This window comes from Aythya marila (assembly GCF_965140915.1).
Source record: "Aythya marila genome assembly, chromosome: 14".
Lineage (NCBI taxonomy): Eukaryota > Metazoa > Chordata > Aves > Anseriformes > Anatidae > Aythya > Aythya marila.
Window position 1 is genome coordinate 17,692,051 of NC_139055.1, and position 24,745 is coordinate 17,716,795.

The window sequence follows — 24,745 nt, forward strand, 5'->3', positions numbered from 1 at the left end:
TTGCATTTGCAGTATGGGAAGGACATATATGGGAGCGCTGATGCAGAAATTTTTATCAGCTGATTTATTTTTAAAATACGAGATGTTATCTGGGTGAGTGCTGCTGCTGCACAACCTTGCTGTACCCTTGCTTGGCCGGGCCGAGCCCTCCCAGCGCTCCGTACCCATTTCACCGGAGCTGCAGAGCCAACAAGGAGCCTTGCAGCAGCCAGGAGCTCCCCGGTCACGTTTAGCACGAAAGGAAAATACCTCCTTAACAGAGAAATAAGGAAATAGCTCAGACAAAGCAGACATTCAGAACTTGAAGGGCCCGGTTCCCCCAGCCTGCCTTTCTGCACAGCGCTGCTTTCTTGGCCACTGAGCAGCTTTCTGCAGGGGTGAAGGAGAGCACAGGGGGAAGGCAGAAGCTGGTTTTGTGCACTAAGGCTCAGCAAGGGTCCTGGTGAAAACACCCAAGCCCCAGGGGAAATTACCATGTCCCTGGAAGGATGGGCAGGGAGGTGGTGGAAGATCCTCACAGCCGTATTTGCACCGTTCATGCCAGCTGCAGAGCTATATATCAAATCACATCAAATCAGCCTGGAGCCTCACCCTCCAAGTTGGAACAGGCAACACCAACACCACAACATGGAGAAATGCTTCCTCAAGACCCACATTCAGCTCAGCCCAGAGCAGTTGAGTCTTCATGTCACTAATTCTGCTCTGCAGCCTGGGTGGTGGCATTTCCATACATCACGGTGCAAGTCCCTCATCCACCCGGGGTGCATGGCAGAAATAGGTGGCTCTGCCTTCTCATCACTCACTTCTGATTGCGTTGTTTTCTCCCTACTTATGTATCTCTAATTTAGGAATGAAATGTGCTCAGGTTTTATACTGCTGGCCTGGGAGCTGGGACGCTGTTTGTGAGGAAAATCACCAGAAGCCCCAGGGGAGAGACTGGACTCTGACTTTAATGAGGCAGAACCCAAATGGGCAGTGGCTGGGGTGGAAGCTGAAGAAGAGGGATGAAATAGCTCGAGTTGGGATGGCGTGAGCGTGGAAGAGCAGAGTCCGTGCATTTCTTAAGTATCCTGAGCGTAGCTGCAGTCAGAAAAAATACAAAATCCATATAATCACCGCAGCTAAATTTGCAGTCATCCATACAACAAGCAATGAAAGCACCATGAAAAGTATTACTAATGCTTATTTACAACTTGAGATGTGTGGTATCGCTGATTTGGTTGTTTATGAACGCAGTAAATATGGGAATATGAAAGAAATAAATACACCTCCTTTTAAATGCTTGGTATTTTTTTAGAAACCCTTAATCTAGGGCTTAGAAGAAGTATGAGCCTTTTTTCTGGGCTCCTTGTTTCCTGGTTCATGCATTTTTCAGTTTATCACATTCATTGCATATTGCTGGCCCCAAACTCAAAGCAAAATGAATGGAGAGTGCAAGATTGGAGCTGTTCACTGCAGCCATTTCTGATGTCTCAGTGGTTTTAAACTACATGTGAATGCTTCTTGAACCCCAAATACCCTGTGGCCTGACTCGTCTCTATTTCCAAAGTAATTTACGTACACATTACAGTGGTTCCCACAAGTCATGCTGTACTTAATGGTCTGACAGCATTTCCATGATAAACCCTGGGGGTTTATAGAGCAGCCATAAAAATTCACTCCAGGGAGAAACTTGGCATGCCATATCCTCTACCAGAAGCTATCTTTTTCTGCCTTAAATCAGGTATAAATCAGTTCAGCTACTGTAACTTATAGAAGTTCAAAAAAAGAAAGTTTAGTAGTTTCATATGTTTTTAGACCTCTGAAACACCATGCTTTAAATACAGATAGCAGCTGCTCTCAAAATTTTCATTGGTTTGAAAGAACCTGCCCACTCTAAAAAATCCCCTATTTTGAGTCTAAGAAATCTATCAAGAACTGGAAAAAACTTTTAAGCTCCTAAAAATGCTGATACTTCAAAAGAAAAAGAAAAGAAAAAAAAACAGCTATTGCTTCTGTGGTGATGAAACCACTGATGCTACTAATTATTTCTTTCAATTCCAGAAAGGCAGAGTAGAGAGTGCAAAACTACAGAAAGCAGCTGAAACTCCTCCCCATCCCCAAACCATAATGTTCCTTTTTCCTGTGCATTCAGTGGAAAATTTTAATACTTCTCCTCGGTAGTTATTTGGAGAGAGGTAGCGCAGGAAACTCTTGTGTATTTTTGACTCTTCTTAAAAAGATAAGCAAATCTTTTGAGTCAAGTGTTTAACAGTCATGACTACCAGAAGTAATTATGAGAGCCTATTAGACCATTAGCAATTTTGCTTTTCAAATTAATAAATTGACTGGGAAAATGCAAGGCTGTTACAGTGTAGGCAGGACATTGTTGACACAACATGGGAATATTTTATCAAAAATTAATCATATCAACATTGCTCTCAATCTGTGGGAAATAGGAATTTAAAATAAAAACAAATGCATTTATGTAAACTATTCTCTAAAATAGACTACTTATGACTATTTACATAATGAATCTATCACTTATCACCCTCAGGAGATTAGATAATTAAGCACTGAACAACTTATATTTATTCATGTACTTTCAAGAATGAATGAATTATCCCTTTCTGCACAAACTGAATGTTCTCTGATTAGTAACAGGAGGGCAGGGATGGGATTTTACGGTGGGAAGCGTGTTGTTTCCTTTCTTCAGAAAGAAAAGAATTTGATCTTTAGAGTACAGCATGCAAAGAAACTGCGTTTGGTTCAAAGTCAGTAAGAAGGATTTTTTGCAAGCTTACTAGCTCTGCAAATGTGCTCGATACAAATTCATATCTCAAAGCTGGGCTTTTTTTGTTTTTATTTTTTCAATATGCATGATGGCTTGAGGGAATGCTCTGAATTCCTTCTGCCAGGGCTGGGCAAGAAACACCCTTGGTAGCTCTCAACTGCAACGACTGGGAACACAGCTCTCCCTTCACCAGTTCAGACTCACACAGGCTAGAAAAGTTGTCCAACCTTGACAGGGATGTGAGACAGGGTCTTGTCCTCCAGCACCAGGGCTGGAGATGGCTGAAGATTTGCACGTATTTATGCTGAGTTCTGTAACAAGACAGGTTTTAGGCTTTCACTGCCAGGTTGGGACCTGCCTCAGGGAGTCCTAGCCTGTGGCCTTCATGAGTAATGACAGAAGAGGGCTCGAAGAACTTAATTCTTTCATGCTGCAAGCCATATAATTATGCCTTTTTATGACTTAGAAAACAGCATTACTAATTTAGTGGAGAATTTACAATAAAATACTTCCTGAAGTAGCATGCCCAAGGTCCTGAGGATTTATAAATTACATTAAGAACTTGAATTATTACAGTTACAAAATAAAGCTGAGGTATGAACATTTCTCCTTAGCTTTGGAAATCATTTTAGTATTCACATTAATTAAGTGTATAAGCCTTAGAGGAAGGCTGCATTGTGGTACCTCTTTTCCTGGGAAACCAAACTCTTGAAGCATCCCATAGCAGGGCTCCCACCAGAGGCAGAGCCAGCTCATGGGGCTGCTTCTCACAGGTTATAAAGCCAAGACTCACCCCCATCACCTGCTCTGAACTAACGTGGGAGCTGTAGGAATTCTCTGGGTTAATTAATTGTGAACAACTTTAATCGCGTTCATTAACGGCTCTAATGTTGTTAATTAATAACATAAACATTTGAGTAGCATGACTGGCTTTCCTGTAATCCAAGGCTGGTGTTCAGAAAATGGAGTTCTCTTCTGGGGTTGAGTGATGGATAATTCTTCACTGACTGCGGACAGGTGAGAAGGCCGTAAATACTGCCGGAGAAGACTGGCTTGTCAAACCTTAATAACCAGCAAACTGTGTTAACATGGCAACATTTCTTCTGGAGCTAGTCCTGAGAACAGCCGGTGTGATGGGTTTGCACAGGCACACGAACCCAGGGTGATTTGTGTGGTGACAGTTTTATTAATTCGTTCCTTCAGTCTACGGACTGGGTAGAAACTAAATCACTAATGCTAATATGAGTAATTTATGAGTGTGTTTTGCAGTGCTTTCCTGATTCAGGCCCACTGTGAACTGCCCTTAATTTCTGCAGTGACTAATTAGTTGACCACATCCCATCCCAAACAGTATCACCCCGAGCTGGAGTCTTTTTTGGCTGGATAAATCTCATGTACATCTGTGTGTTTATAATGCATCTCCCATGCAACACATTTTAAAATCCATTAGCTGCAATTAGCTCAGTTTTAAGAAAGTCTAAAACTGATCTCCCCTCTCTATGCAAAGCCAAATACTTCTCATCAAAATTATTTGGGGAAAAAAAAAAAAAAAAAAAAAAAAAAAAAAGGTTTATTGTGCTTTATCCTCTTATCCATTAATTGTTTTGATTTTTTTGATTCAGTCAGCTCCTCACCTAAGAGTGTACTCAGATAGAGAAGACTTCTGCCTATTGAAACAAATGCTAAAATCACCATTGACCTTCGGGCTGCTATATTGGGCCACAAGACAATAAACAGAATTACTAATGCAATGCAGCGCCTAAACACAGCTGCAGGACTTGGGGAATTGAGGGGAGGCAGAAGTTTGCATGCCATTAAATCAATCCTGACTTGTACCATTGCTGGAGAAACACGATGTATTTAGGGCTGCACTGTCCATGCTTCAGTTCACCAGCAAAAGGTCTCTGCTCAGGAGAGTTAATTTGGGGGTGAGAGAGAATCTGTGCTTGAGACTTTCTTTGGAGTAAGTTCTTTCATTCACTGCTTCAAACAGTGCTATTTTTTGGTGCTTTGTACACCACCTAACAGCTAGTTATAGTATTAAAAATTATTTCCTTGTCCCCTCAGCAAAATCTAAGCAATAAAGTCATTTGTCCCGTATTCTGTTTTAGCAGGACAAGACATCTGTGAACAAATGTAACAACGATTAAAGGTGGTAACGGTGTATTAAAAATATATTTTCTTTAGATTTAAGTGAAAAGATCTAATTAATGATATGAAACACTTAAAAAAAAAAAGTGAAATCTTTTTCTGCATAGTATAGCATGAGCAAAGGCAGGCAGGCAACCGACATTTACTATGTAAATTATCTCTATGCCACGCTAAATCAATGAGTTTTTCTCCATAGATGCTCATTCCAGGTTGCTCCCTATAATGACCTCAATTATACATGTCTTCATTGTGAAATTATGATTGCCTTTGGCGGGCTGCAAATGACAGCAGAGAAAAGATTTCCATGATAAAACAGCACAACAAGTAATACCTGCTCGCATTAGTATGCAGAGCTTGCAAAGGTGCAGTGCAACTCCTGCCTTAGCACCTTAAGAAGCAAAATTGGAGAGGAGGAGGAGCAGAAGAAAATGTTCGACAATATCTTGACATTTTTAACAAGAAAAGGAATTAGTAAGACTTCACGATCTTCCATATGTCACCGTGGGACTTGGTATTGCAAGAGATTTAACGTAAGAACATCAGAATAGCAGCACCTGGGGCAGTTCAGAGTCCCTGCTGCTTCGTGGCCTCTCTGGGGCTGAATTTAACAGCAGAGAAAAGGCAGAAGAAGCAGGACAGAGCGATCCTTCCTCCTCATCACCTTCTGTCCCTGGCCAGGACATGCATCCCCGTGGTCGGAGAAGGCTGACTATGGCACTGCCTTGTCCCTGGAGCTGCACAGGTTTCAGGACTGGGCTGCTGCCATCACCAAAGAGTTTGCAGTGTCCTGGCCGCCTTTTGTTGACCTTGATTTAGTTCTGTATTTTGCAAAATACCTGATGAAAGATTATTTCAGGACCTCTGATGCACGGAAACACAGTTACATCTGTTTCTTCTTAAAGGTGATTATTAGAAAGGCATTACCCCTGTATTGATCAAGTCAAAAGTGATAGCATCCCATCCCCTATTGGTGGCAGATTGGTTGGTGACACCCATTTTGTCTTTCTCATTGGACTGGGATGAGAATTTGCTTCTACTGAAATCCCAAAGCAGACTACTGGGTTTGATCTGACTTGATAAATATGAGAAGCTAGGATTGATACTGGTTGAATCTATTGAATATATACAAAAGTATTGTGTATGCACCATCCTGCAGAATTTCCAAATGAACTCAAAATTGCTCAGTTTTAGGATCAAATTCCATTCCGACCTATGTTCTGCAAGTGAGCACGCTTTGTGAATATTACCCATTTGTTCTGTTCAGTTTTATGGGTGTAGTAAAAATCCTTTTATCTCGTAAAGATTTTTAAAAACTAAAATGCGCAGTTCAATACGTAATCTAGAGGATTCTACACAAAATCATTAAGGTGACTTGAATAATTTGTACACATAGTCCAATTAGCATCAGTGTGTTTGAGGTCTATAGCTTAAGTACAAGATTCTGATTTTTTTAATAAGATTTGTGTTTTTAAACAGAAGAGCACAGCCCTTGTATCCTCCCAGGGCATCTCTGTTTCCATCCCAAGGCATCTGGTTGCATAAATGAATCTTTTCTAGTGTAGCAATAAAGCTATGGCTAAAACAACACAAAATAATCCTCTGCTAATAGAAAGACTTTTGGAACTTAATGTGCTAGTCATAAGATGCCTTCAAACACAATGTTCAGGAGAGGAGTGTGTTTTTATTAAAGTAATCTACACTAAATACATTCTTTATTGTAAAAAGTCACCTCTTGTCCCGATACAGTTCATCTAAGAGTGGCAACTACACAAGGTGTCTTCTTAAGTAAAAGTAAATACATTTTTCATTACTGTGCTTTTTAAATGAAAAATCAAAGCCTCTTAGTTATCACTTGGAGGATGGAGGGAAGCCCTAAATTCTCCTGTAACAAAACACTCAAAAAAAGTTGCTGAAGACGGAGCTGATGGGAGCCCAGCATGTGCCAGGCAGTGTGAGAAACAGCACGGGGAATTGAGGAAAGCAGCAGTAAGATGAAAAAACAATTCTCGTAAATGAATGACCCTCTATTTCATTTCTCCTCAAGAAAAGATGGTCCTCATTAGCCCTACTCCATGCTACATATTTTTGTAATTATCAGTTTTGTATCCTGTCAAGTATACTCCAAATATTTTATTCATAAAAAGGAGATTTCTTTTATGCAGAAAATAGCAGTGTTATTAGTACCTATATGTTTTTACGTGCTGCAGGCAGGTGGATGAAGGTGTCGGGGTGTTTTAACCCCCTCTGGCTGCAGTCTGGGGCCTCCTCCTCCAGCAGCTCCCCAGGGCGATGTTTAATGAGGTGTCTCTCTTGACCAGGTGATGTTCTCCTCTTCCCAGTCCTCCTCTATTACTCCTTTTAGATTTTAACATTTCAGGGGCAGAAATCGTTTGATGGCCTGCATCAGACCCTTTTCTTGTTCCTTGCAAGGAACCACCACAGCCCAAATAATAGCCATAGGTTGGTCGAACGTGCCTATTTTCAATCAATCCTTTATCAATACTATAGCGACTGTTTATTTTCAACACCTTGTGCTGTTTCTAAAGTGGCATTGGGAATATTAAGTAGGAGAACAGCTAACGGCTGGCAGACACGACGTGCAATGTTGTATTGATCTTTGCAGCCCAAAGTCAGCCTCAGACCTCCAGTAGTGAGTATGGGTTGTGGCACATGGCATTGACTTCTAGCTTGGGTGGAAGCTGGAGGAGAAAGGATGCTGAGCTGTTTGGGTACTGCTGTACAAGCCAGTTTTGCACGAGGTATCCACAGGTGCCTTGAAGCAAGTCCTACCGGGCTGCCCAAGGCTACTGAAAGGGACCAAATATTTTAGCAAACAAATTTAACAGAATTGCTACTCGAGAGTTGTTAAAGCAATTTTTCAAGTAGAGCGTATGAAAGGATGGAAAGGGATCTTTGCAAAAGTGGACGTTGGTTTTTATTTTTATTCGGTGCGTTTACATAGTGGAGACTGCACAGGGTGCAGGATTTTCCCACCAAAGCTGTTAACTCTTCAGGCAAAATCACATCCTGAGCTGTAACTCGAAATGATAAAAATGGTACTATTTCGTATTATTCCTGTTTCGTTGCCTTTGCAGAGGTGGTTCGGCTTAGCCTGCCGGAGGACCAGAAAATCAGCGTTACCACCATCACGGTTGGCCTGAGCACCATTCTGACGTGCGGCATCCGTGGGGCGCTGCGGCCCCCCATCATCTGGAAACGCAACGGCATCATCCTCAACTTCCTCGACCTAGAGGATATCAACGTAAGTCCTCCATTACTGGTTTTAGGGCTTGGATATGACTTCATTTAACAGATGATAGTTTTAAGGGAACAAGTTTTATCTCGTTATTATTATTGTGGAAAACTGGAAGCTGGCATGATAATTTTGTTTTTATGTGAATGTCGAAGGAATAAAAGCAAAACAGCTGAGAGCTTGGGTGCTTGGAATATGTTATTGCGAAATTAAAACTCAGTACTGCAATAACCCAGCATTTGCCTAGCACTGATACTTCATCCTTTGTTGCTTGATCAGTTTGGTGCAACCAAAAGTCCACAGACAGCAGCCCCAAAACTGGGGAAAGGAGCTCTCCAAACCATTAACATCTCAGGTGCCTCATTCCTAGTAAAAGAATCAGGTTCGTCAAGAGCATGAAACAACACATTTATGGCTGGCAGTGAAATCTCTTCTCTATCTAAATCAAATAAATCTCTGTCCTCCTCTTCCACTTGCCTTTCAGTCTGTTCTCAGCTCTCACTTATCAGCTAGTATTTCTGATGAGCAGTTTAAAATATGGGATAATTCAGCAGGGTGTGGTGGTACCTTCACAGGAAGGGAGATGAATCTCTTTTTTAATTCTCAGCACTGGTCTGATGTATGAGCCATAGTTTGTAGTAAAGACAATACCTGAATAATCATATAAACTTACTCATTTATTTAATAACATTTAATTATGGAGAGAGTGGGAAGTAGTGTAAAAAATATGGTCTGTATTTCATTTCTCTTTGCATTAAAGTACACAGTAAATCAGTTTTTATTTTAATTACACTACAGAAAGAGTTGATTTATATTTTTGTTCAGCTCTTGTTAATTTGATAACCACTCAGTTCGGAGTTGTTACAGTCAATACTGTAGCTCCCTAAATTGTTGTGTATTCAGGACTGCTGAAATGTGAAAAGTCTTTGTTTTACTCTTCTGCATTAATACATGAAAATTAGAGCATACAAGACAGAAATATGCACTGCAACTTAGTGCATTATTTGTTAACTCTGCCTTAGTAGGAAAATAGTGCACACTGTGTATAGGTGACTACTGTACACACAAATTCAGTAACTGTAGCCATCTAAACTTCATTTTTTTTCATCAAAGCAAGGATTACCTTTTTCAAATGCACTTTATGTTGCCATTTGGAGCATGACATTGAAATCCAATGTGAAACCAGTAAACGAGCTGCTACAGAATTGGTACAGGTCTAGAAAGGAACAGTAACAAGGATGTACAGGATTGCCCAGGCAGCCCACAGCTTGTGTACCTGACCAGATTTCTTATAGCTATCCGTCAGTGCCAGGGTTAGAATAATGACTTTGAGGTCACTCTAAATACATGGAAACCAGCCAAGATACGATGCGCAAAATCAGGCATTCCCTGCTGTAGTGGGAGAGTGGCAGAGGGAAACATGCAGATGGGTGACCTGACAGCTTACTGTCCTGTTCAGACATTCTTCAAAACAGATCTATTCTTCGACACAGATTAAGCTGAGTAAAGATTACACATGCTGTCAGCGTGCTTAGTTTAATCTATAATAAGTAAATTCAACAGCTTTGTGTGATCAGAGTCTAGAAAAGGCCTTTTCTTTCAGCAGTGTTGTTCACTCGGTCGATCTGAGATGCTGTATTTATAGGCTCAGGTTTGTCCCTGGGTCCCAGATAGGGCTGGAGCTGTGGAGATTCAGCAGGTCTGAAATCTGAAAGAGCAGTCACAGAATTTTTTAACCAGAAAATAATGAAAATTTCACACATTTGTATCATCTTTATGAAATTCTGTTTATGACCACATTGATCTTAAAGGAGCATCAGTAGTTGATGTGTGACTGGAACACAAAATGATAATCTGGGAATTGGAGCACAAACACATCCCTGAAGGGCAGCACGCGGCTCTGAGGCTTCGTTTGTAACTCCAACTGTTTTAGTTAGGATCGTGAGCAGTAGATTTTCAGGCTGAGGTCCTAGTTCCTCCTGAATTTAGTGCTGGCCCAGGTGGATTTCTGGTTTACGTACAAGTAATTCTCTTTTGCATTTGTTATTCAATGTTAAGAGAAAAAGTTATGTCCTTGTATATAACTGGATCCTGAATGATTACTCACACCTTGGACAGTCCCACAGAACTCAGCAGTAAATATATATATATATATATATATATATATATCCCATCACTTTTTGGTCTGTTTGAACTAGTTTCGCTGATATTATATCAGAAGAGCACTTTGAGACTTACAAAGAGGAAAACCAGGATTTATGCCTCAATTTTAATGTTTCATGTGTCAGTTTATGATCTCTTTCACCTTGTCATACAACACCTGGTGCTATTGCACATCAACATTTTTTTTATCTAATAAACACCTCAGCACCTTTTCCATCTTTAATTAAACTGTAAAGCTTTTTATGTTCCTTATATATCACCACCATCTGTATGCTGGTCGAGTTATTTGAGGTGATGCAATTTGGGGATTGTGGTCCTTTATTTCCCTGTAGGACTCAAGCTCAGGTGTGTCCTCTCTCTGGCTACCAAGGAGGGGCACCTGCACGTCTGCAGCACTTGTTAGGAGCCTTCAAAGTGGGAACATGCCTCTGCTTGGGGTTGATTCTTGTGTGTAGCAAGGACGGAGCCACAACATTTGCTCTGAGGTTTGTGATGTGGAAATAAGTGCAGCCACACACATTCATTGGCACAGGTCAGGATGGGTGGCAGCCTCTTGTGGGTGCAGAAACTCACATTAAACAATAATCTACTTAAAGGCACTGACAGCAGGAAAGTAAAGGCAGTGTGCTCCTTAATATACTTGAAGTCGGTTAATTAAATTACTTCAGTTTTCTTTTAGTATGCCTCAAGCAGAAACTCAATTGCATTTCTGCTTTTCACAATAAGCTTAGCAATTTGGCTAATTGGAAGTGCAACAGGAGATTAATTGTACCTTTTTAACTTCAAGAAAATCCTCCCTGCTCCTGGCACAGTGGTAATCACATACAAACCTACAGGATATTCACACACTTGGAAAAATCCTTGTATTATATTTCAATTAAACTGCTTCTCTTCTAAATGCTAATTCGGGAAATCAGATGAAAATATAAACCCAACTCTGAAAAAAATAAATAAATAAAATAAAATAAAACAGAATTCTTCTAAGAAGGTGTGAGTGCAGCAGAGGAAAGGAACCACTGAGAAGTCCTTTGTGGCTTTATTCTCTCCAGATTCTTGACAAAAGTGCTATGAGAAGGTTGACAGTATTCCAAATTAATACTAGAAGTGACAAAGTCAACAAAAACCTAGATAATCCTAAATATACACAGAACTGAGAGGCTGAAGATTACTATAAAGCCTGGTTGTTTATGTGCTTTACTTAAATCAATTTTATGAGATATCTTGATTGGCAACAAAATATTAACTTTCCATTGCTCTTTTAATCAGAAGCTTTCATAAGCTACATATTAATAATTTGTCTGTGAAGAAATGCATTAATGAGTTGTCACATAGCTATTACAAAAGAGCCATCTTAATGGTACATGTAATTAAATGATTTTTCTTGCAAACATTTAAGATTGCTTTTAGCATAAAGATATTTTTATGCATACATTACCCATCCAGATTATTTTTCCATTTCAAGTGCCTTTGGTGCTATACTTTAAAAAAGTCACATCAACTTTTCTCACGAAGAAAATAACTGTGATGTAGCTGAACCAGGTGAGATTGTACTATAATTGTAACTATAAACTGATGTTTGACTACAAATAGCAAAGTGGTTAAACTATGTCATCTTTCAAAATAATATACTTCTGCCTCCTGGGAACAAGCAGTATGTTTAACCAAATCTGTGATTATGAAAGCATTCCTCAATTTCAAAATATAAAACACTCTTCATGGAGTCAAATGTGTTTAGACAGTATTTATAGAGTATTGTTTCACATGATTTGACATCATCTCTAGACAAAAATACATAAATTTATAAACAAAATTTGTAAACAAAAGCTGATTCTACAGAAGCATGATGAAAACATACACAAACAACAGATAAAAGAATATTATCATACAAAAACAAATGTTGCAGAATTTAAGTAGATAAGAATTTGGTGAATTACCAAGTATAATGCAGGTAGCTATAACATATATTCACGAGTATTTTTCATTATTCCTTTCATAGTAATCTGTACAGTGGAGCTCAAATCTGCATTAGATCATTAATTCAAAAATATGCTTTTCATTACACATCATTAAAGTAGAGGTTTCTTCATTTCTGTGGATGCCAGTTAGGATCATATGCCCTTTCTCTCCAAAAATAAAAATAAAAAATTACAAACTCGTCTAGGAGCAAATGCAAGACTCCACAGCCAGCTCCCACCCTGTGAAAAGCACACCAGTGAATGAAGGTAGGGAAGTGAGAGTGCTTTGCAGCTAGTTCATCGCATGTCATTCTCTTTGTTTGATGAAAAATCAATAATTGTGCTTAAAAAGCATACTCCCGGGGGCTAACAAAATGCAGCTTATCATTTGCTTTATTATTTAATGTACTGTTGCCAGCTGTGTGCCTCAGTTAGCTCATCTTGCAGAAAGTGCAATGAGAAACGCTCAGTAAGAAGTCCCCGTGCCAAATTCTCAAGTAAGTCTTGAATGCTTCTCCCTCGTATCAACTTCATGCATATTCAGTTTTCTATTATAGAGACTATTTTTATTAATGAACTGTGAAAAACATGGGTATGGGGGCATGACTCAGCCTGGGGAGGACCGTGCTGGATGATGAAGTATCTCTAACAAATAAGACAGTTGGGCTTTTTGGGAAAGTATCAGAGAACTAAGCAGACAACACTATTGTGCCAGAGGATATCCCTGATACACATCATGGTGAATATTATGTGCAGTCCCAGTCGTCCCATCTCAACAAGGTTATAATAGAAGCAAAGAAGGGGAACAAAGAGGAGGCAGATACAGAAGCAGCTCTGAACAGAGAGATTAAATAAAGCAGGATTCCAACTGAAAAATAGGTAGATAATGTGGGATATAACAGGGATCTAGAAGATCATGAGCAGAGAATATTAGAGAGACCTTTGCTCTCACCTTCAGCCATCCAGCCTCTGTTAATGCAGCATGAAAACAATGTGGATTTTGCTGCTGCAGTTCCTGTCATCACCCAGGACCTCAGAGACACCTGAGATACATAGGCTTAACTCAGAGACGTAATTCACTGCTTGGAGGAAAAGCAGTGATTCTCTTTTCAAAACAGGTTCTCCACCTCCTCATACAGATCCGTGTGCCTTGCTCCAGCTGAATCCCAATCTGCAAACCCGTGCAGCAGAGAGCAATCAGGTCCATGGTGCACAAAGCATATGGAGCTCGCACAAGTCAACCCGTGGGGACATAGACTTCTCTAAATCATTTATTGCTCATAATCCACATTTCCCTGCATGTCCAGGAAGATTTGTCTCCTTGTGTATCTCATGGCTCATGCAAGATCTGTGCCTAGCTGCTTCGATGCACCTTTCATACATAGAATCATAGAATATTGGAAGGGACCCATAAGGACCATCGAGTCCAACTCCATATTCATATTAACGTCCATTTTCCATGTGTAATATTTGGAGACCAAGAAAAATGGCCAATCTTACAAGTACGAGTCACCTGGATTAGATTTCTCATTAGAACAGGCTGCCTGAAGGAGATAAATTCCTGTTAGTGCTTTTAATGTAGTTCCATTGTTAAATAATAAAAAGATCACGAAAAGATCAGGTGTGAATAACCCCATTTAATATCCTGCTAATAGAAATGAGGCTATTAAAATGATCAAACCCTGTGTCATCCTAGATGCTGCACTAATACAGTGATGTGAGTAAATTACAGGAAGTTGCATATTTAAAGCCAAGTTTTTCTCCTTCAAATCAAAGTTTAAGAAATTGCACAGTGTTTATAATATCTTAGGTTTTTGCAGGCTCTAAAATAGAGGTTAAGTGGAAAATTAATGCTGACAGTATGTTTAGAATATATAATCTCTCACTTTTCTATAGTTAAGACTACAGAACTGGTATGCACCTTGTGCCTTCAGTGGAATAGCTTATTTTGGGTCACAGTCCAAAGTTTGTAGGTGATTTCTGCAAATGCATCAATACTTTAATGGAGACAATACGCCTGATCACCTGGTCCTAAATACCCAGTCGTGTATAAGGCTTCATTTTCCTAAACTTCATATTTTTGTGGAGGAAGACATTACTCTTCACAGCGTGGGGTGGTTTTGTTTTGCTTGCATTTTTTACAGGCGTGTAGGTCACAAACCCTGTGAAATGTGAGATGTTAGATCTCGTTCTCCTCTAGATGCGTTGCGTACGCTCAGTCTGGGTGTTATAACAGAAAAGGAGAACTATAAATACAGTGTGAATCTTCTAAAAATGAGAAGGAAGAAAGGATTGAGCCTATTAAAACCATCTGCTGTGAAGTATTGAGGTAACTAGGCTGGCATGCTTACAAACATGCTTTAGAGGAAATTTGAGAATGAGAAGAATCAGGGCTCTTCGATATCTCTTGTACTCTCCAGTACTTGCCCTGACTGGTGGAATCACTGACCAAAATCCACGAATCCCTGCCTTGGTACTGTAAGGAGAAAGTTGGAGTTTATGAATATCAATTTCTCCCAAGATTGTTACTTACCTGTTCAGTCATAATCTTTGCTTTTCTCTGAAATGTCCAGTGGATCCAATTAATAGAAACATTTCACTGAATCCCTGGGATGCTCGTTCCTCCCTTCCACCAACAGCTCCAGCAGGAAGACCTACTGTGGATTTTCCTCATCATACTGACTCATGAGTTTCTCAGGATATAAAATACATCCATTTTTATCTGTACTATAATCGCACAACTATTTTAAAAGACCATTTCCATATATTCACGCCAAAAACTTTTTTGGCTCTCCAGCAAAGTCTTATGTTCTAAATTCTTTGAGCAGAAAAACAAGAACAGATAAATTAATACCCCATCAGGCTGTGTTTGCAATAGTTTTCTTGCATATACTTAAGGCTGAATTTTTCTCCGTGTAGATTACTAAAGTATAAGATAGCATGTGTAAAACCAAGAACAAATAATATTAATGAAGCATAAGTTCTCAGCTTGTCTCTGGAAATGAATTATTAAGAGCACCAAAGAAAGTGATTTAAGAGCCCATGACTAATTTAGTTTTTATTATTTTTATATGAATCACTCATGAATCTATTGTAAAAAAGATCAGAGACATTTGATTAGTGTGGAGAAATCACTTTCAAAGTGATAGCCATTGTTGTAGATTTTGCATAATAATCATCTCATTAAATGCTTGGGTACATTTTGTTTTGAAGTCCTGTAAACATTGTCAGAGCGAGACTCTGAGCAACAGGCAGGCTTTTTTAAAGTGAACTGGTTAACAGATTTTCATCACTGTGTTGTCTGTTATGAAATTGTGACGGCGTTGATTTCCCTCTAGTGGAAAACCAGTGCCACCAGTGAGCCCCAGTGCCAGGAACTGGTTTTGGCTGAAGGACGTACCAAAAGTGCATGGGGAAGGCTCCCGGCTTCCTTGGGCTGAGTGGCAAGTGCTGGAAGAGAGGTATTTAAAAGGGAAAGAAAAGTACAAATTATTTAAGAAGAAATATGAGCAAACAGTGGGGTTCTCCTAAGAGGATAGATCAGTCAGCGAGCTGTTTCTTCTGCCTTTCCTTCCGATATAAATACTTAGAAGTCGATGTGGTGAGGGAATGTCAGCCGTCTCTGGGACTCTCCCAGAAGAGTCTGATGGGGAAAATGTTTGAAGGTGTTCAATGTCTATAAGGTGCTGTCTGGTTTCAAATTTATCGGGTGCATTTGGTGTGTGACTGGGGTGGGTGGACACCGTGTATGTTTAAAACCCCATGGGGTGGGCAGCGGTTGCTCTGCAGGGCATATCCACCCTGTGGTGCCATGCTGCTGCCTGCCGTGCGTCAGGGCTTGGGGACAGCTGGAGAGCAGGGGAGCTCGTCAGGTTTTGTTCCTTCTGACCATATATAGCTGTAAAGCAAGTTTGTTTGTTTTGTTTTGTTTTGTTTTGTTTTCCTCAAAAAAATTGAAGTTACCCTAAAAAAGTAAGAAACCTGAATCTACCCTATGCCAATTCCTCCTTAAACTAAGATTTCCTGGAAAACAACACTTCCTCTTTGCCAAAATTTTCAAGTGTTTTATATACGTTTCCCCTCTGTGTTGGAACAACCCCAAGACCCGTTAAGACCTCTTGAAAAAGAGTCAGAAAAGGGCAAAAATGCAGGTGCTGGTGGCAGCACCCTCCAGCACCTCCCGTGCTCCCCAGGCGGTCACAGGGCTCGGCAGGCCCAGCTCCGTGTTCGCTCCCTCTCTGCTCTCCGTGTCCCCAGGTGTCAGGGCAGGAGATTTGTGGCGTTACAGTTGCATATTGGATTTCACTTGAGACAGAATGGGAACTAGATTTACAAGCAATATGCAATGTTTTACACATTTCTAAGCGCGGTGTCTCCGAGCTGCAGCAGATTGCATGACCAGGGAATGCATTAGAAGGGAGGAATGGGATAAATAAATATGAAAAATCTTCTGTTTGGAGAGACCGATGCCTTGGGTAATCAGTAGTGATGGAAAGGAAATACAATAGAAAAAAGTACATATCCATTTTCTAGGATCTGCTTTGTTATTTTTTGAAATGGAGTGTGTGCAGTGGTGACTTTTTTTTTTGTTAGATTACTGAGCGGTTATCAATTTAAAATGCAGGATGGTGTGGGTTTTTTTAATCTCGAAAAGTTCAAACATATCCTAAGATCACTTAATCAGTCCTTTATTTGAAGGGTAGCTGCAAGACATAAAAGAAGCTCATGAAGGGCAGAGAACTTTTTATTCCAAAAAGGGAGAGAAAACATGAGACAAACTGCTGGAGAAGTCAATTTATCATCTGTCACTAGTTGACCTTATCAATTATGAGAAATTATAAGCACAGCTTGCTGATTTTTTTTGATATATTTTTTTTTTTAAACCAGAACATGTAGTGTTATTTTATAATGAAATTCATAAAACAGAGGTGATGAACACCTTATCCTTATCTGGCTGCTTTGATGCAAGGCTCGGCTGGTTGTAGCTCTTAGAAGGGTATCTGTCTCTTGTTCATACATTTTCATCATTTCTGTTTCTTCCCCTTCAGAAGAAAATTCACCTTCAGCATTAAAGGAGGGAAAACATGCCCCAGAAGTGACTTCTTTGCCTTTCTCCTGGTTCCCAATCCTTTGCCGTGATACTATGCATAAAGATCTCTCCACAGTTCATCGTTTTGCATGTTGGGGTTAGGTGTAGGGCAGTCCCAGCTCCCAGGGGTGCACAGCGCTGCGACTCCTGGGCAGCGCTGAGATACTCGGCTTTGAAAGGTGTGGTAGCTCTAGGGAGAGAAAAATTGCACGGTACATCATTTTTATAGATGTTTATGGTTCCTTTTGACTGTTTTCAGGCTTGTAGTGACTTGGAAACCTGCCTTTGCAAGCAAAAGCCATCTGAAAACGTCGAAGCACACGGAAATGTTTCCATTGCCCTTGTTAAATATGAATTCTTCCCATTCCCTACGGCCTGCCCATACTTTCCCCTGCCAGTTCTCCCCAGGGAAGTTTACGTGAGTGTGTTTGGATGGATGGATGGATGGATGGATGGATGGATGGATGGATGGATGGATGGATGGATGGATGGATGGATGGATGGATGAAGCAAGTTCATAACATGACTCTAAAAATGTTTCATGCTAAGCAGTTTCTGAGAACTTTTATTCAAAGAGCTCTCACTTGGACAGTGTACGTTTCTGAGGGGAGAAAAGTCCTCACAGACCTGCACACCCTTCTCAGCTTGGTAAAATTGCCCAGCTGAGGACCACTTCCCCACATGCTGAGACAGCCGCTGGGCACCCTGCCAGTGTTAGCTGGCCCCATGAGCTTGCACAGCAGCAGGAGATGCACCCAAATATCCCCCGGGAGCACCAGGGTGCCCACTGCCCGCATGGGGTGGCCCCTGCCTGCTGTGGGACCCCCAGAGGTGAGAAACAAAGGATTGAAGGAGGCTCCTGGGGAACTGACGGCTTCCCTGTCCTCATGCTTTAGGGCTTGGGGTGTTACAACACTCCCCGGTGTGCCTTTATAAGATATATATGGGAGGTGTTTGTGCATAAGAATGCATGCATATATATAAAATGTAGCCGTGAAACCCTAATGCACTAATTATATCCACAGGGAAACACAAAGAGAAACTGTAAGCTGCAATAAATAAACGCGCAGGAAGAGTCATTAATTTGTTACAGAATTCAGTATTCCTTCTGTAGCAACAAAGGGATAAGTATTGAACCTAAATTTAATAACCACTTTTTCCATCCCACCTCTAGTGCCGGTGATTCTTAATAATGTTGTACTCAGTGTGAATTTACTGTGTGTGTGCAAGTGCTAATACGGGGCCGATATTTTCCTTCTGTGCCTGACGTAAATGATAGCGTTGCCTAAATCATATTTGATAACCTTTTTTTAAGTGCTGGAAGTCAGAAAATAGTTTTTAAAAGTCATAAACCATGCTTTTGCCAATAAAAGCTTCTCTTTACAAGAAAAATGCATTTGGAGGGGAAGAGAGTAATACTGTAATCTTGCATCAGTTTGTTTTTGCAAGGGTCTTTACTTATATTAATACATTTGTATGCATTGGAAAAAACAGATTGTCCATAAAAAGACAATTACAGAGCACAAACCAAGCATTCATAATATTTTTTCTGAGATAACTTAAAGGAAGCAACACACTTAAAACAGAAAAGATTTTATTGTCCTGTTTTTCCACATCTCCTTATAAATCATTCCATAAAAGTAGCCATCCTGCTTTTATTGATCTAAACTCAGTTTGAGTTGCTTTGGGATTAACTTTAAAAACTGTTATTAAGTCCCCTCCACTGCAAGCGTTTTCTCTATCTCATGTAAATACCATTTGAACAGGGGTGATATCTCTGCTATTTGCAGTCATTCATGCATCTTTGCTTTCCAGCAGGAACGATCTAGCTGACCAGAAAATAAGGCAAATGCTTGAATGGGAATTTTTGAGTAGATATTTGTAATAATGGATTGTTTAGTTTAACCAGCTCATCCCATAGTCTAGATGCTCGGTCTGCCTGCCACTGAGATGCTTTTGATGACAGGTAATGAATTTCAGGAACATCTGTGGATTTACTCTCATTGGTAATTGTACACATTTGTGCTTTGTTGTGCTGTCAGAGCGACAGGGTAGCAGATAGCGGATACAGGTTGGTTATTTCTGTCCCTCTCGGGTCAAAGTTTGTGCTTTGAGAAGAGTGAACCTGTTGTCCTGCCTGTAAACTCTGTTCTTCAGGGCTTACTCTCAGTCTGCCCTGTAACATGTCTAAAAATAGGAAAGTCCCCAAACTTCTCATTGCCCTGACAGCACTGGCCTGTCAAGGAGACAAGAGGCATGAAGAGGTTCCTCTGGTGCCAGACACAAGTTATTGGAGAAGATTCAAGAGCCAGGAGAAGCAGTGCCAGATCAATCCCATCCTGCAGAAGATGGGCCGCTTTGTACTTTTCCTTCGGGGCTGCCAGCTGGCTTTGCAAGTCTGCGGCAGGATCACAGCTTCCCTCAGAAACGTCCTCAGTGTCCTGGTTGGAAAGGAGAGCTGCAAACTGCAAAGCAGGTGCACCCCGAAGAGGCAGAAAGTGTGAGGTGTAAGGCGCCCCAAATGGTTTTGTTTCAGAAAAAAACTTTTCAATAATCAAACAAGTCTCGTTTGTGATCTGTGAACCTGGGCACAGGTTCCCTTTCTCCATCACATAGAAATGGGGACCCAAGGTGCTGGGTCTCAGCCAGCAGAGCAGGTTTGCATTCCTGTTTCATGCTGTCCGTCCTGATCAGTGTGGTCACGTCACGGTGGAAGATGTTGGCTGGGAGTTTTCAACTTTCACGAGCAGCACAACTCTGCCTTCCTGCATCTCCAACACTCACCCTGTTGCACTGGCTTCCTGCCACCCTGATCATAAATTGATTTTTACCATATTTTTGCAGTGAAATTCTGCAAAGAATTTGATTTAACATGCTTCACACATGGAGCTAATTAAGGAAAAAACATACTTTAAGCTCATTAACTGCTTTTTTAAATGTATCCTTCCGGGTTTGCACAGAAGTGTAAACATTTTGGAGCTGCAGAAGTCTGAATGTTAATGGGGTAACAAGAAAAGCTGCTTTGTATACCCACCAGTGCTGCGCTTCTGTTAACTGGAATTTGAAATATATTTCTAAACAGAGCAGTTGTGCAAAATATTCAGCGCCAAAACCCCACTAACAACTTTTATCCTCCCCGCCTATAATCAAAAAGTGTCATGCAGGAGCAGATGTGGGTAAATAAATGAAGGGGGGAAAAAGAAAGATCCTCGTCAACCAGTTACAGATCAAAGCAGGCTGATTTGAAGTAAATTTCCTTAAAAGAAAGCTTTTTGTCTTCTTCCCTGTCTCCTGCCGAGGATGTTGTCTTTGCTGACAAACAGTTTCAGTTTTCACATCAAGTCTCAAGGTTACGGCGCGTTTTCTAAGAAGCAGCATAGATAAAGGAAACTTGAACCCACCCAGAAGTTAATGTTTTAGGCAGCTGAGGTTAATGGGTAGATATTAAATTTCCCCATAAATTAAACAGCTGGAGATTGCCATCTTTTTATGTGCAAAGAGCACCTTGTTAACAACCAGCACAAAAGTTCGTATTCTCAGATGAGTTACTTTGCCTTGCTCTGAAATTGCCGCTCGTTTTCTCCTGCATGTTGATTTATGAACTTCAAAACTCGCTGCTCAAAATTCAAGCTGTGTTCCCAAGCTGTGATACTATCAAAACCACTGAACAGGTGACCTCCCTTCATGTGGTGTTTAAAATATTTTTACTAAATAATAAGGCTCCTTTCCTGTCTTTTGTTACATGCAGGATTTTGGAGAAGACGATTCCCTCTACATCACCAAGGTAACGACTATTCACATGGGCAATTACACCTGTCATGCCTACGGCTATGAAGAGCTGTATCAGACCCACATCCTTCAGGTGAATGGTTAGTAAATGGCATATATGACAATCCACTGAAAATGTTCCTGTAAGCAAAGTTGCGTGCTAATCTCATTCGCACAAAGACAGGAAAAGCTAGCACCAAATTGGCTTTGTGTGAGAGCAAACGCAGCTAGTGGCTTCTCACTCGTGCCATCACACAGGCAATCAAAAAAGGTAGCACGGGGGGACATATGTATAATTACCTGGGCTTTAGCAGATATTGACAGCTTGTTTTACAGTTTCCAGAGAGCAACAAGCAGTGTTTCAGAGCCTCTCTTAAACTAATGACTACTTTTGTCAACAGAATTGTTGCTTCGATAATTTCATCTTCCAGAAAATAATTTCTGTTGCATGAAACAGCCCAGGATATTTAAATACAGCGCTGTGTTTCCAAAACTAGCTATCCAACTTGTAGCTATATACCAGATTATTACCTGGCTCTAGACAGCTTGGTTCGACTGAGGGCCATTTACATCAGCTTGCAGATATGGCCCACTGGCTTGCAAAATGAGGGCAAACTGTTTTACGAGTGAGAGAATCACCCGGGCCATATTCCTGCATCCTCATTCACCTGCGTCCCTGGACCACGTTTGAGCCTGGTGGAATTTTTATTCTGGCGTTCACTATCTTTCCTTTGACCTCCAACTCAGTCAGATATGGAGATTGGAGATGACCTTAGCTTAAACTGGCGTTCTGTGCCATATGGAGCACTGGGGGCTTTGAGCCAGGAGCATCAGTGGAGCTGAGGAGATAGATGTGTGTGTCTCAAAAGGCACCTCGCTGCCCACATTGTTTAAGGAGCAGATAATCCCAACCCTCTGGACATGATTGATTTTCCCACTTTGTATCTGGCACCGTCAATTCCTCCTGTGCGAACCGGACACCAAATGGCAGTGAGCTCACGCCCCTTTGCTGGGGTGAGAATGGGAGCTTGAGGGACAAGCCCGTGGAGAATCCAACTCTGCTGCACATCCAAATCTATCTTTACTTCAGGCACTTGAAAAAAAAAATGTAAATCATTTTCCAAATTGATACTGCTCCCTGTCCAATTCCCTCTGCACCAGCTGTGCTCCCCATCCTCCTGTGCTGCAGGTCCCTTTGAACCCGGTGTGCTGACACAACCAGCAGTACCTCTGTAACAGGGGACACCTTCATGAATAGATATTGCAGTATTCTGGCCTGAACATACTGCGTTTTACAAGAAAATTCAACAACTTTATTACCGGAGATGCATTATTAGGAAAATTATTATTTCGTTCTCCCTGTAGATGTGCACAGACCTCTGCCAAGGAGACCTTATCAGCTGGTAAGAGCACACAGCTCCACCCAGGCTAAAAGAGACTGACACGTAGACAAACAGTAAAAAGGGATAATTATGCACTTTAAGGGGCACCACAGTGGACGTGGGGCTCAGGTTTGATGGCAGCTCAGGTCCCTGGGATGTGCCTAAGTGCCCCCCACCCGCAGCGAGTGCGCAGGGGAGAGCACAGAGCATCCAGTTGATTTGAATGAAAACCAACTTAATGTTTCTGCATAACAATTTGTCATCTTTTGAGATAGTAAACTGCAAAGTTTCAGCAATATGGATAACTAGATTGTGCGTGCTGCAGCTGGGAAAATAGGTTTCCTTCCTCAAAGTGCCATTTGTTTGATGAACGGCAGTTGAAAGAAAAGCAAGCTAACAACTTAATCTTGTGTATATTATGTGATATATTCTGAGAGCTGAATGGAGTTTAGCTGGCAGGCGACGATGTAGACTGTATCATCACTGAGAATTTAAGGCCCAAAGGCTTTGAAACTAAAACTGGAATGAGAGGAAAGCTAGCTGGAGTGTGGGGAGGGCTGGATTCAAGCTGCAAAGCTGGAGCGTACTCAATGCCTGCCTCTTAGATTTAACTTCTTGAGAAAATCACTTTATTTTTTTAATAGAAGTTTCATACCACAGCTATATGTGATATTTCTAGTTAATACAATAACTCTGTGATACAAAAGAAAAAGAAAAAAAAAAGTGTTGTCTTTTTAAAGTTGCTATGTAGTCTTTAAATACTGCAAAATGCCATGCATTCTGATTTCAGCCTGGACTTGCTAGAAAACACTGTAGGATCTAGAAATCTTTGTCCTACAGCATCTAATGTTCCCATATGAGCCATTAGGCTTTGCAAAACCAGGGTTTTGCAATTGTTAATGTGGCTGGCTGCCCACATCATTAAATTCTCTCCTGTTCTGCCTGCGTAGTTGCTTCCCCCAGCAACTGATGTTGGGACAAGAAGAGTGATGACAGGACGATGCTGCTTACCCTCAGACATACCCTGGGTTTTCGAAGGCAGAGCATGTCTCAGAAATCCTTCTTGCTTTTTAGAACCATAAAGGACAAATTGAGGAATTTCTCCTGACAGGAGTAGAGGGAAGAAGCTGAGCTGAGCTGAGTGGAGATGCAGAGAACCTAAGTACAGTTCATTGGCTCTGTTCAGTGCTGGGGATTGTCTGTGTCTGTCTGTATCAGACTAAAAACTCCATCTTCAGCTTGGGCTTTTTGCTGTTGCTGTTCTGTATTAGACTCCAGCTGTAAGGGAATGTGACAGAAATAAGTCAGCCAGAACCGGGATGTATCTGCTTGCCTGCCTCCTCCAGGGAGGGGATAATACGCTTTTAACATCAAAAAACACAGTTTTGCTTCGTTTCATTTTATTATTCTACAAAGAAAAAAAAAAAAAAAAGATTTTTTTTTCTTTTCTTTTTAATATCGAAGACAGTTTTTGTTATTATTATTATTATTCTACAAAAAAATATATATATATTTTCTTTGTAATAGTGAAGACCCCAAGTTTCTCTATTGGGAACAAGTAGGGAGAGAACCAAATGGAAGCAGTAGGGTTTATCCCTGATCCTTCCCAAGCTCTCTGTCTGTATGGGCATGTCCCTCCTTTTGGGAAGGGTGTCAGTTAATTCAGTGGTTTTGGAAGCTGCAGTCACTCTTCCAGTGTTTTCTGATCCTTTTCATACCATCTGGGGCCTGACTCATTGCTCCCACTGAGGTCCATCAGTCTACCCTACAAAACATTTTATTGCCTTTTTCTCCTTCAAATAATCTGATCCTGGTCATATCCACCCTCTTTGCATTTTCCTTTTTTTTGGTTGAAGGGGAAAAAAAGGTTTGTTCTGCTCAACTGCTGAGCACCACAGTGCTGGAGTGAGCTTCAGCCTTAGAGCATGTGGCTCTGTGAACCTCTGGGGGTTTTCAGTTCCCCCTAAGGTGTTGCAAAAAATACTGTCCTGGTGCTCCTGTACAAAATGAACGATTCCACTGAAATATTTACCTGAACTTTTGGCATAGTGGTACAGGAAGCAGTCCTACATGTGCAGCATTCATCAGGGCTTGCCAGAACTTGCTCAGCTGTTTCCCAGTATCACAGATAATTGGGAGGGTCCAGATGCTCTTATTGACAAGCAGAAATGAGAGTGCTGTTAGGCAGGAAATGTGAAGACCACCGCATGA

At 40.9% G+C, this 24,745-nt stretch overlaps 1 protein-coding gene across 1 annotated transcript in view; it reads left to right on the forward strand.

Moving 5' to 3' along the window:
- FSTL4 (follistatin like 4) overlaps positions 1–24,745 on the forward strand; it is a 206,918-nt gene that overhangs the window by 158,860 nt on the left and 23,313 nt on the right. The window contains exons 7-8 of the mRNA XM_082771893.1: positions 8,020–8,186; positions 21,133–21,253. Coding sequence (XP_082628019.1) covers positions 8,020–8,186; positions 21,133–21,253 — 288 coding nt within the window. The remainder of the gene's footprint in view (positions 1–8,019; positions 8,187–21,132; positions 21,254–24,745) is intronic.